This window comes from Aricia agestis, chromosome 6 (genome assembly GCF_905147365.1).
Source record: "Aricia agestis chromosome 6, ilAriAges1.1, whole genome shotgun sequence".
Classification (NCBI taxonomy): Eukaryota; Metazoa; Arthropoda; class Insecta; order Lepidoptera; family Lycaenidae; genus Aricia; species Aricia agestis.
The window spans coordinates 16,724,786-16,742,474 of record NC_056411.1 but is presented as its reverse complement, the minus strand read 5'-3'; the positions used below and the strand labels follow the sequence as shown (position 1 = coordinate 16,742,474).

At 35.8% G+C, this 17,689-nt stretch overlaps 1 protein-coding gene across 6 annotated transcripts in view; it reads left to right on the top strand.

Annotated features, from left to right (window-relative positions):
- Positions 1-16,151, top strand: part of LOC121727870 (T-box transcription factor TBX3) — a 106,843-nt gene extending 90,692 nt beyond the window's left edge. For 3 of the 6 annotated variants that reach the window (XM_042115915.1, XM_042115912.1, XM_042115914.1), the window contains 4 exons: positions 6,514-6,660; positions 6,988-7,064; positions 14,109-14,233; positions 14,417-16,151. In XM_042115915.1, the coding sequence (XP_041971849.1) occupies positions 6,514-6,660; positions 6,988-7,064; positions 14,109-14,233; positions 14,417-15,009 (942 nt within the window). In that variant the 3' untranslated portion in view covers positions 15,010-16,151. Of the gene's footprint in view, positions 1-6,501; positions 6,661-6,987; positions 7,065-14,108; positions 14,234-14,416 lie in introns of all 6 variants that reach the window. The other 3 variants (XM_042115913.1, XM_042115910.1, XM_042115909.1) reach the window with 1 other exon arrangement.
- The last annotated feature ends 1,538 nt before the right edge of the window (positions 16,152-17,689 follow it).

Below are 17,689 nucleotides of genomic sequence, written 5' to 3'. Positions count from 1 at the left end.
ATTTCGATGTAAGTAAAAGGAGAAGCGGTCGCGAGTTCTCTAGGTCGGAGCGGGATAGATATAGTCGTGTGAACTCCGTCCGAGGCGGTTAGTTAATAATATGACTTATGGCGCGTATGTTTACCGCGCGAATTAGCCGTTTGGTGCGAACGCGCGGGGCGCCTCCTGGCGGCGGGTGGCGGTAGCCAACGACTATTCGAGACTAATTATGTCACAATTGAGGAGAAACACGATCGTTTTTTATTGAATTAACTCGCATTAAGTGTAATTAAAATAACAAAGAGGCATTCATTATTTAATTCTCACTATCAACGGTACTATCATTGACAGCGGCGGAATAATTTGTCACGCAACGCCATCTAGTATCGAGTGGAATTAGACATGCACGTTTAACATATTAATTATTATGCTATGCTACAAAAAAAAATATTTTTTTTAAGTAAGTAAAAGTTCCATTTCGATGATGGCATATTTTAAAAGTTAATATTAAAATAATTAACGAAATTTTATTATGACCAGGAAGAAGGAACTCCTATAAGTATTTCATCCAATAGAAAAGGTTAAAGTACCAGAAGACTTTGTAGGTATAAGCTATAATTACTTTGTACTATAGATGTATTTTTACTAAGTTCCAAGCCCCACTCAAATCAAATAAGAGCAAAGGGTAAAGGCTACACCTCGCGCTGTTTGAGTAGAGTAGGCCACCTACGTATAGATATTATGTAAACTGTAAAAGGGAAACGAACTCTAGGAATACTAAGAGGTTAGTTTTATAGAGACACTAAAATATATTTGCGGAATTTCTAACCGACTAAGGTATAGCTACGAAGACCTAGGACAAAAAATTAAATCAGAAAGTCTACTTAAAGGGCTAGAAAACTTTTCTCCTACCTTTTAAGTATTACCAAATCCATTACGTACGGGAATTAACACGGTCTATGCGAATTTGTCTGAGCGATCAAAATTATTCTAAGTTCAAGAGAAACATCTAGCGCCATCTATGTATTGTTAGCAGAATTACACAATTTAGTGAAGGACTGTTTTCCATCGATAAGTTTTTTTTTTGTTGTATAAAATACAGAATACTCCACCATGGTTATAATATTTTAAGAGCCTGACAAGTTTTACTTAAGAATATCTTTTTGAAATTAATTATTACGCAGTTTACATAATATTACGGTTATTTATGATTGTTTACATAACAATAATTATTGTCATATTGAAAGAAAAAACATGTTCAAACCAATAATAACAGCGTAAATACTAAATAGTAAACTTTAAAAATCAGTTTGAAATAAAGACATTTTATATACTTTTAAAGCTCTGAATAGTCAATTCCATCACATAAATCGTTCTAATATTTACGCTCCGTATCATTACTAATTCTACAATATCGTTATCGGAACCAACGACAAGTCGATTATTTTTAATCGACATGAAGTCATCGACAGACCACCGTGCATCCCGATTTACATATTAATTTGTTGACCAGCCGTAAAATAAAGAAATTGGAGGGAAAAAAATAAAAGAGGCACAATTAAGGCTCGCGGCCAACTATAATTTCATTTTAATGTTATCGTCTTCGAAATGAACCTGTTTTGGAAGACCGCTTCGTTAGTTCCATAAATCCTTTTAGATTTTAGTAAGTTATCCATTAACGCGTCGGTGAGTGGTCGCCATTTTACTGACAGCTCGGAATTTGACATCATAATATTGATACTCTTCCCCGGCTCCTAGGTTTACAGATGTCGGTTTTATAGTAAAAAATTATGATTCACTTTTGATTGTTTCATAGCCTGCAATTTACTATAAACGACTAAAGATGTACTTACACAGTTGTCGTATCCAACCATAAAACGTAGATACTCATAAAATATTAAAAGCCCGTACTTTGATCGCATAAAAGAAGGATCCCATCAAATCTGCGGTCCAGCGGAAGTCGACGTCGTTCAGTGATTTGATCGAATTAAAAGCAATTTAAACTAATAACACTCGACGCGAATCGAGGGAGAGACAATTAGTCAATAAAATTTATTTCAACGCGAACGACGTACGCGCTCCCATCGTGCGGCCGGCGCGGGCGTAGTAAACCTAGACGATAAACCGTAATTGGAACATGGGATATTAATTATTAATATAACGTGCACACTATTAGTTATTTTATTGGTCATCTCAAATTACTCGTCCCGTCATAAACACATTTTCCGACTTGTTTAGGTACCATAATATTATCACAGAATAGCCTGTGGTTAGGGAGAAGGTGGTGATGTGGCTTTGTTTACCAAGCATTATTTAAAAAATATAGGAGTCAATACATTATGGGACTTCTTATTCATTTGTATGTGTGTATTAAACATATCTTATTAGGGAATAAATAAAACTCGTGCAGGATTATCGAAAGTTTTAATTATTCTTAATCAATCACATTTGGTATTTTGAGATCAAGTGATGGTAATGTGACCCCCCGGGGATGTCACATTAAATGTATTGCATAAGTGAAACTTAACGGCAAAAATCACAAATCTACCTAATAGTCACCTTTGGAGCCTCCACAGGCTACATAGCCCATTTGTCAAAAATTTGATACTGTACCCATGGCCTCCAGCTCGTCATTGGAACCACATTACGCCAAATGTGAGGGGGCCAAGTTACAATTATTGCTAATATTTAAACAAACGTACCCAAAGTATTTATTAAATGCATAATTTTACAATGTTTACCTTTTAAATTCCGTAGGAGAACAGTTTGATGTATCCTATGTTTGAACTTTGAACACAAAAGCCTAATATTTCTGTTTCCTAACAACTATCGAAATAAAATCACACACACGGTCGCAAGTTTAAACTCGATCAAATGACAATCGAACTTGACAGCCTCTGTTGGATTTGTAAGGTGCCTAACTAGTAGCATGCCGCGAGCATCCCGTCCCACCAAAATTATAGTGGATAGCGTTGTTAAAACATTAAAATTTTGAAGGGGCCCAATATATTATGTGCAGGGGCCACATTACCACCTTTTCCCTTACATTTTCATTACACATAGAGTATAGATAGTAGTATAGTAGGTAGGTTTACTTGTAAATCAGTCCATTAGCGAGTATAAAACTCTTGTGACTAATGACTGACTTAAATATTTATGTTATCCAAGCAACATCTAACTGTGCTACTTGTACTATTATCTATTCTGTGACTGTGCCTAAAGTTTTAAACTCTTGAAGTCTACAGTCTTGCTCTAGTCAATATTGTATCTCCAATAGAAACGCAATCTTCAATATTGAGCACATATGCTGAAGGCCTAACGGCTTTTCCATTTGAAGTCTGGGCAGGAAAACTGACACTTGGCGGCATTAATATGCACATGCTGATGCTGGGAAAACGCTAGCCCGAGATTAAGTATTCATAGTCGGCGTAGACACTTAAAAGGAGAAAATTAGACGTGACAGGCCGGGCTGCATGCTAGTTACCGGCTATTGAATATTGATATATTCAATAGGTTCTATTAACTTTTACAGACTATAAAATGTACCGCGGGCCTTGAGCGGAATTCTAATGTGTGTTTTGCATACAAACACATTAACAAACTAAGAACAATGGCGCGCATATCTAGATTACTGCCGTTCGGAATTTTTAATTTTAAATCTCGAATCGATGAATTCTGTTCTGCGGACGCGTTTGTCGATATCGCTTGTATTGTACAAGCGCATCATACTTTCAGCACTTTTTATCAAGGCAAAAATCGATTATTATTATTTTTTAATTTTTAAAGTAGTTAAATAAGTAATTTCTAATAAAATTTCCAAAACTTTTTTAGGTTTCATTTTCTATGTTTCTCCATTTGAATAAAACTATTTATTAAACAGTAAACACTGAAAGATCCTGGTTTTCTCATAATATCATTTACCTAGCCTCTAAGCCTAAAGATAATAATTTTTATTGACCCGTATCACAGACAACCAAACTATGTGATTACGTGGGGTCGAATTGTACCGTCATTTAGCGTGTTACGTCACCTGTCATTACACACAAACTACACAAATTACACACACGTATCATTCAATTTTACAAACAAAATGCGTGAGTCTTCGCCATGACAAATGGATGGCGTTTAAAAAATAATTTAATGTCGCTATTCCTCTATAATAAAGGCTGTATGTGCCATGTTTCAAGCATTATATTATATATTATTGATTAAATTATTACGACGTAAAAAAGTTTTTTTTTTTTAAGTAGGTAGACAATAGAGACTGCAGAATACAGGAATTGTTTGATTTTAGAACGTGACCTTTTTGATAACTTGCCGTGCTATCTTGATTGTTTGATATCAAAGTTATAAACAATTATAAATAAAACAGTGTAAGTACCTATTGTATTACTATTAGAAAAAGTAACAGTACCTATAATTTATATCTTTATGTTTATGACGTCAATTGTTTTATGTTACCGAAAACATATTTTCAGACTTTTATCTCAGTAACCTAGACTTTACTACTCAAATTTCATAAGAAACGAGTTACAAAACTTACAGAAACATTAAAATAAAAAATAGTTTACGAAATTTTACGAGGTTTCTATTTTCTGTAATAGATATTAATATAGTAACACAAATTATTATATTTTATAATATGGGTAAGTATATCACAAAGGTGATATACTTACCCATATTATAGTGTTGAGCAAAATTGTATAGTGATGAGCAAAAAAGACCAATTTTGCTCATCACTATTCACTATAGTGATTATACAATAGTATGCACTATACAGTATATCATGAAGTACAGTGTGGATGATACCTATAAATTATAATACACTCTACAGCTTGTATTTTAGGATTAGACCAAGACAATTCAGGATTTATACAAAATAATCATGTAAACATTTTTTTTTGTCATTTTACATTCTCCTCAACATTCTGAATGGTCACAATTCCTTCAGAACCTTGGTAAAGAAAAGACCTTTAAAGTTCAGGAATTTGTAGTACTCTGGACTAGTACACTACAAGTCATACAATAATAATGAATAATATTGTGATTAATCAAAGATAATGATAATTAAGGTAAAATACAGTAACTTCTAGATAGTGGATACTATATTTTACATCCGTATGGGTATGAAGGTTACGGCATTTTTTTTGATTTCCCAGCATAGAAAAAGTTGTTCATTTTGACGGGCTCATTTGATTTACACTAACACACTGTATATATAGTAACTACTAGATACTACATTTTTCCGATTATAGTTATGAAATGATTTAGTTAATGGTCGTGCTGATCGATAGAGACAAGCAAATGTAGCTCCACAGCTGTTATTACTTGCCTTGTATGAAAAATCTAGGGCCAATTATATTATAAGGATTGATTTTCTTTAACGACCACCTTCGAGTTGAGACGCGCTCGCCTCATGTTTCATTCAAACGTGCAAGCAATAATGATACTTAATGACACAGGGGTGGAAAAAAGTAGTCAATTATGAATTAGGTCACAGGCAAGTTTGAAAGAATATAAAGAATAGGGGACGAACACGCGCCGAATAGCTATTTGTCTTACAAATACTTATTGAAATCTAAATTAATACAATAAAATTTCTAAAATACTTACTTATTTAGACTTCTATACTTATAGGAAAAAATCTTAGTTTAAAGAAACTAAAAAAAAAACACTTTTTTATATATATTTTTTCAAAAATTGCATTGTCATTGGCTCTTAAGTCTCAATACGTATGCATTTAGTTTCCAATAAATTAGACTACTTAAGATGGGTAAAAATCTTACTCAAAGATTCCGTTACATACATACAATATTTACAATATAAGTGTATAAATTTTTCAAACTTTATGTATTAATTGGTTCATTTAACAATAACTATAAAACTTGAGCAAGTAGAGCCTCGATACTGTGACTTTTTGGCAGCAGTTTATTAAATAGACGTACTTATTATAGGTCGATACCAGTATCTGATGGCAAAAAGTGGGAAAAGTAATTGACTCTAGCAATACCGGGGTAATTGGAATAAAATATTTTGATCCTTTTTTTTTTTTGCCTTATAGCGGCTGATTCTGTGTGTGAAACAAGGAAATATAAAAATGTATCCAATGATCAAGGATATTTTTTGAAAATCTGCCATCCAAATTTGCCATCAGATCCTGGTAGACCTATAATTAGGTAGTGCTTTTGATTGGCTAACGTCAAAACATTAACCAATGACCGTCGCCAAATAGATAAATTAATGTCAAAAAGCCACAGTGCGGCAGGATGATAAATTATTTATAACGTATCTTGCGACAGCAGTGAAAAAGGCGTTTGAAATAGGAATACTTATTTAAAAAATTACATTTTGTGTACTACATTTCTGACAGATATTTTTCAATATCTGCTTTCAAATGCCTGCTACATTGCTGTTGCATGATACGCAATCCTGCCCCATAGCCCATACCCCATAAGGTCTTAAAGAAATTGCCCATCACCCCTATTCACATGCCAGCCGATCAAGTTCCTAAGCTGTTTAAAGTGTGTCACGCAGACGATCCTGAACTCCATGCACAAGTACCAGCCCCGGTTCCACCTGGTGCGGGCCAACGACATCCTCAAGCTGCCCTACTCCACCTTCAGAACGTACGTCTTCAAGGAGACGGAGTTCATCGCGGTCACGGCGTACCAGAATGAGAAGGTGAGTTTGTTTTTAAATTTGGAAGGTTCTTTTTTTAATATGGATGGTTTTGGCAATGGTCAATAATTTTTTTTTTATACTGGCTAATAAGAATTCAGAAATAATCAATTACTTAACACAATTATTTTTTAAGGAATCCATGTCAAGTCTATACATTGTTACCAGTCAGTATCTTTATCTTTTTAAATCATCGTTTACAACAAGAAAAAATTAACTTGGCACCTGCTTCTAAAGTTAGGAATCTCTCCATAGGAATTATTTCATAAGTCATTTTATGTTTTGACGATAATATAATATTAAGAAACCCAATATTTACCCTTGTTTCAGATAACGCAACTGAAAATCGACAACAATCCCTTCGCGAAAGGGTTCAGAGACACGGGGGCGGGGAAGAGAGAAAAGAAGTAAGTACCTAACCCTTTTTAGACCTGCGGGCTGCGACCCCTTTACTTACTGACAGGAGTAAATTCCGAATATCTAGGGATCAAGTAGAAATTCTGAGGCTAACTCCTAAGTACTTAAACTTGACGAAAGAAAGAGAAAAGCAGTAGGTATGTCTTTCTCTTTTCATTAAGCTTTAGAAGATAAGAAATAAGAATATAAGGCTATAGAATCTGCAATCAGCGACAATGTATATGAAAAAGAAGCAAAAAATATTTTGAATAAACCTTAGCATATTCTTAGTTGTAATGACCCAATCCAGGGCTTCCCAAACTGTGCGCCGCGACGCCCCAGGGCGTCGCATGTCAACACAACCAAATATGTAATTTTGAGTACATCCCCGGTTTCAGAAGCTATACTCAGAAAAGCAAGCGCATCCTTCACATTAGCCAGCCTTGCTGTCAATAGCTTTCATAAAGTTATCTTTTTTATTTTTATGCTTATGTTTTGATTTGGTCATTATTTCCTAATAGAAATATAAGTGTCCAAATAGTGTTTTTATGATAACCTATGTAGGAATTTGAAAAGTATTTTTGGGGATTGGGTTGAGGGGCGTCGTAAAGATATGGCAAAGTCCCAAGGGCGTCACAGTACAAATAAGTTTGGGAAACACTGACCCAATCTATTAATTTTTTAAATCATATTAGCTGTCTACAAAGTATATTGTCTCAAAAACTCATAAGTACTTTACCATCCCCAAAATGTAACACTACGTCACATAAATAGACAATAACTTTATTAAACTTTACACAAAAATGAACATTGATGAATTAATCTTAAAGTCAACTTTATTTGAGAGTTAATTAAGAAACCGTAACACTTAAGGTGATGCTTCAACAGTGGGATAAACTGGGAAAAACACTTCGGCTAATATAACCAAATTAGTCGCTGGCTACACCTACATCTCTAAATTATACGCCAGCGATGTTAAATACTAGATGAATTTAAATTATCATTGCTTTGAACATTTTACGTATCATTGTACCTATTGTGCAACACCATTTTAACAGAAGATGTTGGATAAAATTATGATTAAGTAAATAATTCTTGAAACATTTTAAATAATTATAATACTGAGTTTCTATGACAAAAGATGCCCTATGTAGAGTTACTTAAAAAGTCTAAAATTAATTCGCTACTATCGCCTTATAATATGAAACGCGAATGCGGAAGTAAGTATCTTGTCTTTAATAAAATTGTTTGACGAAATATACTTGTATTATCATTAAAATCGCTGAACCGAAATGGATGAACATAATAATATTATTATTTATTAGTATTCACTATTCAGATACTTTGATTTGCGGAAGTAGACTGAAGATATAGGATACTTTTTAGCATACTGTAATGTAGTCTCACGCACTCACGCAGGAATCGACCTGCGCGTGAAACAATTTTTGAGCAAAAAAATTATATTAATAATAAAATGCTTAATAGCTCAAAATTCAACTATTTTTCTCGATTGAATTAAGGAATTCAATAAAGTAACAAAGCTAGATCCCCGGCACTTGGTCTAATGTTTTATCTGATTTAAATACACCGCTGTAGATTCAAATTAGAGAGCACCTCCCTTCCTGTGTTTCCCGGTAACGACCGAACGGTAAAGTCATTCGACTTGGCACTTTTTACCACTTTCCTGGGGCTGGGGAGGACTTGGCTGTTTTTATGACGCGAGAAAATCAGCTTCGGTTTGGCACTTTTTCTACGAATTCCCTTACCTGATTTGCCTAATTTTATTGGACTGAAGTAAGAAGTTTATAGTTTGGTGTTTCACCCTTTGTGCTACCTGTTTAGGGCGTAGGTATAGGCTTTTTGCTACATAATATTTTTGTCAAACTTCCTATAGATAGCTAAGAATAGATTTGTTAGCTATTAAATGCACACATACTCATAAAATATGTCATAATTAATATAATTTTTATTTTTTTTGCTTAATAACAATAAGCAAAAAAGTTATTGTCGTTGAAAAGTTTTTCGTCCTCCGTATTGCGGAGTTTCACAAAATGAAAAACACCCTCTGTATCATAACTTTTAACGTTATGAATATGAGAACGGGTCATAAAACCGTTTTAAAAGGTCCCTTTAATACATTAGCGGGCCAGGAAACCGTCTTTAATTCGCTTACACAACATTTTGCACCGGAAGTCACCGCAGCATCCGAATTACAGCGTATGGCGGCCGGACGCCGGAAACTCATCTTTTCAAAATGGCCGCCGGGCGGAAAGGCGGGAACGTGAGCGTTTTGACAAACGTGGAAAGCCAGACATTGTCTATTGTCCACTTGACAAGGGTCAGCTCTAAGGACAGATAAATGGTGGAGCTTGTTATGGAAATCCGTCGACTTTTATTGAGATAAAAGTCGCCAAGTCTAAAGATTTTTTCCCGAATTTTCCTTTTAAATTTTTTGTAGCATGTAACATATAATACTTACTAATATTTTAAATGCAAAAGTTTGTCTGTCTGTAACCTTTACCAACTATTATATACTATATTCTGTGCCTTTACACGCTTAGGCTGGTACAAATAGTCAGTACTTAAGATGCGACCCGGTCTCAAGACGCGGTTCGGCTCTGTGATTGGTCCAAATTTTGACAGCCAACTAATCACAGAGCCTGAACCGTGTCTTGAGACCGAGATGCATCTTGAGTGTTGACTATTTATACCAGCCTTAAACAGCGAACCGATTTAGACGTGGTACAAAGCTACTTCGAATAGCGTGAAAAGCTATAGGATAGCTTCTGTTGCGAAAAAATGTACGGTTGCTGCAGAGCTACGGGCGTCATCCAGTTAAACATAAAAGATAAACAACCTTTGATAAAATCTGAGTTAGTAACAAAAGGCAGATTTTAAAATAGATTTTGGCAACAATAGTGTGCAACAATCAGGGCTGTTTAGTACCCCGGCGGCGTCCGCGGACGAGACCGGGGTGCAGAGGGACCCCGATCGGGTGCCGGTAAAAATTCGGTAAAATTACAACCGCGCAACCCCACACCCGGTTTACATTGTAACCTGAACACCCCTAATGCGGACAGTTTAAAATAGGGTTGACACGTTTCAGTTTTTTACCTTTTTAACGATTTTATAATTTAAATATTTGATTTTATTCGTGTAGCTTCTTATAAATTCTTGTTCTTGTAAGTCACAATAACAAATCTATCTTACAGTCAGCGATACAAGCCCTTCTTACTTCGTACAGTCGTGTTAAGTTTATTTCTCTATCAAAAACCTACCCCATTCTTTCGCTACAAACTCATCTTACTCTATAAAGTATATTATATCTCCCTTCTTAAGTTTATTTTGGTTTTACTTCTTTAGTTTTTTTTATAAAAATATTTTCAAAGTAGCATTGTGTCATCCCTACGTCCAAGGGGTACAAATTAAATTCTATGAGGCGGCGATGAGACGAGTTAATAAAATGAATTTAGTATTACCCCTGATCAGCGGCCCCAGGGGTAAGACAATGGCGGTAAAGAGGTAAATAACAGTTTGGGGCGATCATTTTTACAGCTTAAATCTTTTATGCTAATTCGGCTAAACTGTTTCGCGTTCGAAAATGGAATTAGAGTTTTTTTATGCTGGATATATTGTGGTACGACAAACTTAAACACACTGGTAAATATTGCGATATTTTAAGGGAACACTGTACTTTTTCGGGGTACTTTATACTTTTTTTTTGTCAAATGATCAAAATCAGTTATTAATATAAATTAAAATATAAATTAAATAGTAATTTTTACGTGAATACAATACCAAACTTTTTCTTTTACAATGTTAGTTAATAAGGTTTAGGGTTTATCCATCGCATGTTAAAATCTATGGAATAGTTAAGCCACAGCTTTTGTCACAACAAAATATTATTTAACCTTCGCTGAAAAAAGATACACAAAACTTTAGGTTTTAAAAAAGACATGTAAAGGCCCTAAAAAGAACCTTCACAGAAATTACCCTTCGTCTGTCGCGTGAAAACCGTTTGGCCTGTCATCAGGCCAAGCTTTTACGTAACAATTTATAAAATTCTCTCAAATAAAGCGTTTAGATGGTATAATGAAAGGGCTGCGGTGCCAGGCCTGTCATTACTTCACCATTAACATTTAGAGGGTCACCTAAATGCCAACTTCACACCCCAAGTGAAATAACACTTGACATTTTCACAATTTTCCGACTATATCATTATGCGGACAGTCAGCTGAATAAATTGTTTTACAATAAATTATAAAAAAAATCGCTTAAGGATGAGGAATGAAATAAAAACAGTTTTTTCTATAAAAATGTGTTTAACCCTTAGCTGGTTTCGCTAAAAAAGGCAACGTATCTAGTATCGGAGGTAAAAAGTGACCCCACTCCAATGAAACATGAAAAATATATCGAAACAGATTTTTTTCAAATTAATTGGTTTTGTATACTGAAATTAATCACTTATACTAACTAAATGTCAGCTTTTAAGGCCAATAACATTATTGAATAATATTTTTTCCTTATATAAAACAAAGATCTAAGTTTTCGATTATACTAAGACGACTGTTACTTTAGGAGCTCTTAAATATATTAAAACATAAACATACCTGTTATTGCTTTTCTTACCTAGTTTTCTTATGTAGTCTTCATAATAAAACGCATGAATTTCTTTCGATATCGACTAAAAATAAAAAAATTACAGAGCAAAACCAGACACCAAAAACTGCTCGTAAAATTTTACTATTTTGTATGTGACTTTGGAAAAAAATTCTTTAAATTACAATAATGAGCACTTGCTATACTTGACACACCTTCTTTGCTGCTAATATTTGAAGAATCCGAAACTGTACCTATGATAATTTCGCTAGAGCAGCTGACTTCCTTCCTCTCCTTACGATCCTAAACTGTTTCACGTTGCAAACTGTTATAATAGTTTTTTGGGTGGTTTCTGAATTAGATTCCGAGTACATATTTCATAAAAGCTAATTTTGGTTTAATATTCCCGATAAATCGAAAAAATAAATAAAAACCATTACAAGGTACCGTTGAAAAACATACACTTCTGGTATCGGGGGTAATTTTTGACCCCAGCCCTGTATGTAACTCCGTTTTCAGCAACAGTAGAGCCAAGTAAGTTCGTCATCCGCCGTACTACACGACGTAACGAGATTACACAAAATCAGAAGAGTGTACATGTTTAAATAGTAAAGATATCATAGAAAATTCGAACGCCTGGGGTAACTTTTGACCTCCGATACCAGTTAAGGGTTAAAGTTCGATTGTTTCACAAAAACTTAGAAATCAAGAGATACTATTAATCGTTTAAAATTCATATTATATTTACAAAAAATATTTAAATTAAATTAATGGCAAAATTTTTGAGACAATATATTTGTATCAGTTAACTGTAGAGACTTTTTAAACAAAATGAAATTTAAAAATGCATCAAATTTATTTTGATAACTATACCTTTATTCAATTTGTGAGGTTAAAGTTCAAAATAATCAGTTCAGTGGCATTTTGGTGTCTAAGTTTATGATTATCTTTTTGTTGACAAGGCAACATTCGTAGTTGAGAAGTCTTGGCGTAAATTCTACCGTGCCTCCTTAAAAAAGACCATACGCGAGTGTTCAAAAACTTTTTTAAGCGTCGCATTTTTAGCAAGCTTCAATTTAAAGCGCAAAATTATCATAACGACGAAAATAGCTACATGTTTAGTTTAGAATAGTTTAGATTAAAAGCAAGAACAAGAATTAACAACTATTTTTATGAACCGCTAAACTAATTTACATGAAACTTGTCCCAAAGACAAACGATGTGTATAATCAACCACGTAATAATTAACTTCGCCGCCATTATAAGAAGGCACAGTTTATGAGATATAAACGTCCAAAATGGCCGCTCAGTTTGACATCTAATTTGGTGCGATGTTAAATAGGATACCACACAGGGTTATAATAAATCATGTTTATTTTGTTCAGGACGTTCCTTTTAGTTAATTGGTCGTAATTTTATTACTTTATTAGACATTTCAAACACTTCTACAACACCCTTTTAAGGTTGCGCTAAGCTAATTTGCTTCACGACACTCTCCGTTATTATAAAACTATCATAAAAATATATTGATAGACAATATAGCTTCATGGCTTATCATAAACATGGAGTAACTCTGATAACAACAGATGACTATAGCCTGATATCAAGCCGTCTTCCAATCGACATAGTACGCTCTTAATACGCGACTTATTTTGTGTTAGCAGTAAGAATTAAAACCACCCAATTATTGGCACTTTAGGCACAATAGAACAAACTCTCGACTTGTGCTTTAAGAGTTTATACTATAGATATTATTGGCATACATCGTACGTATTTTGAAACTAAAATTGAAGGTGCCAATGATGGAGTAGTTTTGCCTGCCTCCCAAGTGTATTTAACCCAGGGGGGGGTTCAGCTCAACCACATGATCTTCATATAATAGTAGCGCTGCTACTTTCACAGTTATTTACATTATACCGGCTGTAACAAAACTAAGTGATGATACTTTACGGTGTGTATGTGTTCCTTGTAGAGAGTTCACTGTAAAAGTAGCAGCCCTGAAAGATCTTTTTTTTTCACTTTTGTATGGGGAAACTCGTGACGCTGCTGGGGCGCTTGCCCATACAAATTACATTAAAAAAATTGCTCTTTCAGCCCCGCTACTTTCACAGTGAACTCTATGTAAGGAACACATACACACCCTAAAATACTATCACTTAGTTTAGTTACACCATGTATAAGGGACACATACACTGTACACACCCTAAAGTATAATATTATTATCATTTATCACTTAGTTTTGCTTTTGTTACACATTGCATACCTCGCTCTTAGTATATGACCCCATTATAATTTCAGCCTTATGAGCTCCTAGTAAAACCATTAGTTCAGCTCTATGAGCCCCTTGCGTATAAACCCAATATCAGCTCAACCATAACATGATCCCCATCATAATCTCCTAGTATAAGCCAATATCAGCTATGAGGTCCTAGTACGACACAATATAACACGAGCAGTCTGTCGGTGTATCGCAGGCAGGCGCTGCTGACGGCGCGCGCCGACCGCGACGACGACGATGAGCGGCCGCTGGACGTGGGAGGCCCCTCCAGCCCGCCCCCGCCAACCACCACGCACTCCAGCTGTGAGTATCTACCGAAAACTACTTAGTTCTAGAATCCAGAACCTTTTGAAGAATTTCTTTAAATAATTATTTTCGTAGTGTTTATTAAGAGTTAAAAGAGGCTTAAACTATCGTGATAATCAAAGCTCACAGGATATCTCTTAGCCATTGCCTGAAATCCTGACCCGTGTTCTCTTGTTCCAGCATGGTTCAGCTCGAGCGGCGGCGGCGGAGACTCCGGGCCGGACGAGGCCGGCTCGGACTCGTCGTGCTCGGGCGGCGCGCGGGCCCCGTCACCCCCCGCCGGCCCGTCGCGGCCGTCCCCCCACTCCCCCGCGCCCGATGTGTCCCTCGGCCCCCCCGTCCAGCCGCCCCTCCTGCCCTACCTGTACCCCCCCTCGCTGTATCCCCCGCCGTTCTTCCCCCCGCACCAGATGCCGCCGGGGCTGCTATTCAACCTGCACCCGCTGCTGCAGCAGTACTCGCTGCCGCCGCCGCCCGCGCCCCCCGCGCCGGCTCCCGCGCTGGGCAAGGCGCACCGGTTCGCGCCGTACGCGCTGCCCGGCCTGGGCTCGGCGTTCGAGCAGGTGGCGCCGCGCGCGCGGAGTCTCAGCTCGTCGCCGGCGCGGGTGCGCGCGGGCTCGCCGCCGACGCGCGCGGCGTCCGCCGACCCGCCGCCCGACGGCGTCACCCCCGCCGGGCCCGTCACCCCCGCCGCGCCCGCCGCGCCCCGCGCCTCCGACCTCAAGAGCATCGAGCGCATGGTGAACGGGCTGGACGTTGAGACGCAGGACTGACTCGAGTGTACATAGAATGTATTTATGTGTCCCGGTGGGGCGTCGTTTTGTATCGTTCCTATTTCGTTTTCGTCTCTCGTTCTTTCGGGTTTTCGTACCGTGTACATAGTTAAGCTTCCTAGATGGCCGTTTAGAAGTTTTTTCGATGTTTTTATATGACCTGCATGTGGCCGGATCTCGGCTAGATTCGACGATGTTACAGTACAAAATTTTATAATTACGAGGCGTTGTTTAACGTCGCGATAGGAGTTTGTAAAGTGCAAGGGGACGGTGGTCAACGATGGGCCACCAAGAAATTAATCGATAAATAATTGTAAATGTTTTGTTAACATCTCGTAGTCCCTGAATATATTTTAGGCGTATGAATTGTTAAATTATTATTATTGTTTGTTGAAAGTATCACCGCCATATGGGGTCATGTTCTAACACGTAGTGAGTCACAATAGTTTTCACATTAGCTACCTACTCCACTGCAATAGACATAAGATTAGTCAAGATGTAACGGCGTGAGCTTCTGGGATATTGGATTTTTCAAAATACACCAGCTGTACTTTAAAGAATTGCCTGCATTATAGCTTGTACAAAGATTATAATATAAGAACAGCTGTAAACCGGTGTTTGTACAACTAATCTTATAATCTACTTTTTGATTAGAAAATAATTTAAAATCGCAAGCATAGCCACAAGACCAAAAATTGTCATTGAAATAGTATTTAAAAAACGCTAAGTGATTTTAACGTTATTTTGCAAGTTGCAATTGTATGATTTGTCACCAAATCTAAAGCTCACGTCGTTGTTAGAATTCGTTTTATTTCCCACTATATTAGAGTAAATTGACGACGTTGCTTTATTTTGTAAATACAATCATAAGGTATATTATTTACATGTTTAAATAGACATATTTTTAAAATATGTTTTGTCAATTGTGCTGTGAGAAGAGTGCGCTTAGTTGTTCATTAGATTGTTCGGTATTATGTTGGGAACTTATGTTTATAACAAATCATGAAAAAATTAAAATCACATAATATTTTGAATCATTGTTGATTGTACTTCTATCACGTGAGTAAACTGTTATAGAGCAAGTCTAGTCCCTTAGAACTACTTGTAAGAAAATTTCAAAATTAAAATCAGCATAAAATTTCAGTAAAATGACAATTTTTTTTTATTTATTTCATTTTCATGCAAGTTTCAATATACCTTGCAAAATTTTTAAAATTTTGGAATTTTATTTTCTTGGATTCAATAATTTTAAGTGATTTTTTTTTATCAAGGAAAAAATACTTATAGTGAAACACCTGATCTAGTGTTCAATGATCGCTGTGAGCAACTAAACGCACAATAATAACGATTGATGAAAAATCTAAGTGTAAGTTAAAATTGTAATATATAGATAATAAATATTTAGTTTAAATTAAAAAATATATAATTATAAATGAATATAATTTTCCATGGAATTCATTAACTTTAAGTGCATTAAAAGATTAACGGAATAGATATACGGAGAACATAAAATTGTTTTTGTAAATGAAGGACGAACAGTGATTTGACGCAATAATATATTGTTGATTTGCAATTTTTCTACAAAAATTAATAAAAAAATGTTGCTTGGTGGAAGAGACTGTACTTGACAGCTGTATTGAAATCTTCATTAAAATATATAGATAAATCTATTGAAAACACCTGCTCTTTTTAATGACTGCACCCTTCCTGCATAAACTGGTCCATGTACTTTTGGTTCACTATTTTGCAACTTTTTGCTTCTTTTTAAAGTCTCAAAATCAGGGTATTAATTTTACTTAAATTACCAATTTAGGATGAAATTAAAAAATCATTATTGAAATTTGAAGTCTGCTTATGCATTAAGTACAGATATCAATATTGAATAAGATGTAACTACAACATTAAAATAAGTAATATTATGGAAAACAGCTTTTGTCAACAGACTCAAAAATATACTAAGATGTAAAAATATGATTTGGAGATTTATCTCATGTCATAACACGACTAATTTGGGAAGTACCGAGTCGTGAGTGCGTGCGCAATAAAAACGTTGTCATAACAACAAACAGCATAATTGGAGACGCTCCCAGCGCTGATACCATCTCCACTCTCCAGGGCTGCCGCTCACGAGAAAATTCTAGGGTTGTGGCACATATAAAATTGGATGCTAATGGAATTCTAGATGTTTGTTAATCGCAAGCTCTTTCTCGAGATTTGAAGGATCTTTACGCTAAGTTCCGATAACGAAAATCAGTTTAGCAGTTTAAGTCGAAGAAGTAATAGACAGACAACCTACTCTTTTATAACATTAGTATAGATAAGGAGAAGGCGAGGTACGCGGATTACGGATAAGGTATAATAACAAACTAAAAAAACTGCAAATCGCGATCAGTATTTGTCAGCCCTACGAGGTGACACGTACGTTGTAATTGCGACTATCAGATGGTCTCAGCCCACTTGTATGCTAAACTAGTTGTCTCCTGATATGAATGAGCACATTGATGTAAAAATCTAACCAAGAGATTGTTAAGCACGACATGGGAAGGTTACAAAGATTGTTTGTATAAAGATAGGTCAATAGAGGAAGAGACTGGATCGGTTTTGATGAAGTAGGTGCTGTTACACGGATATAGATAATATAAATGAAATAAATGAATTAAGTATAATATGAATTTCATAT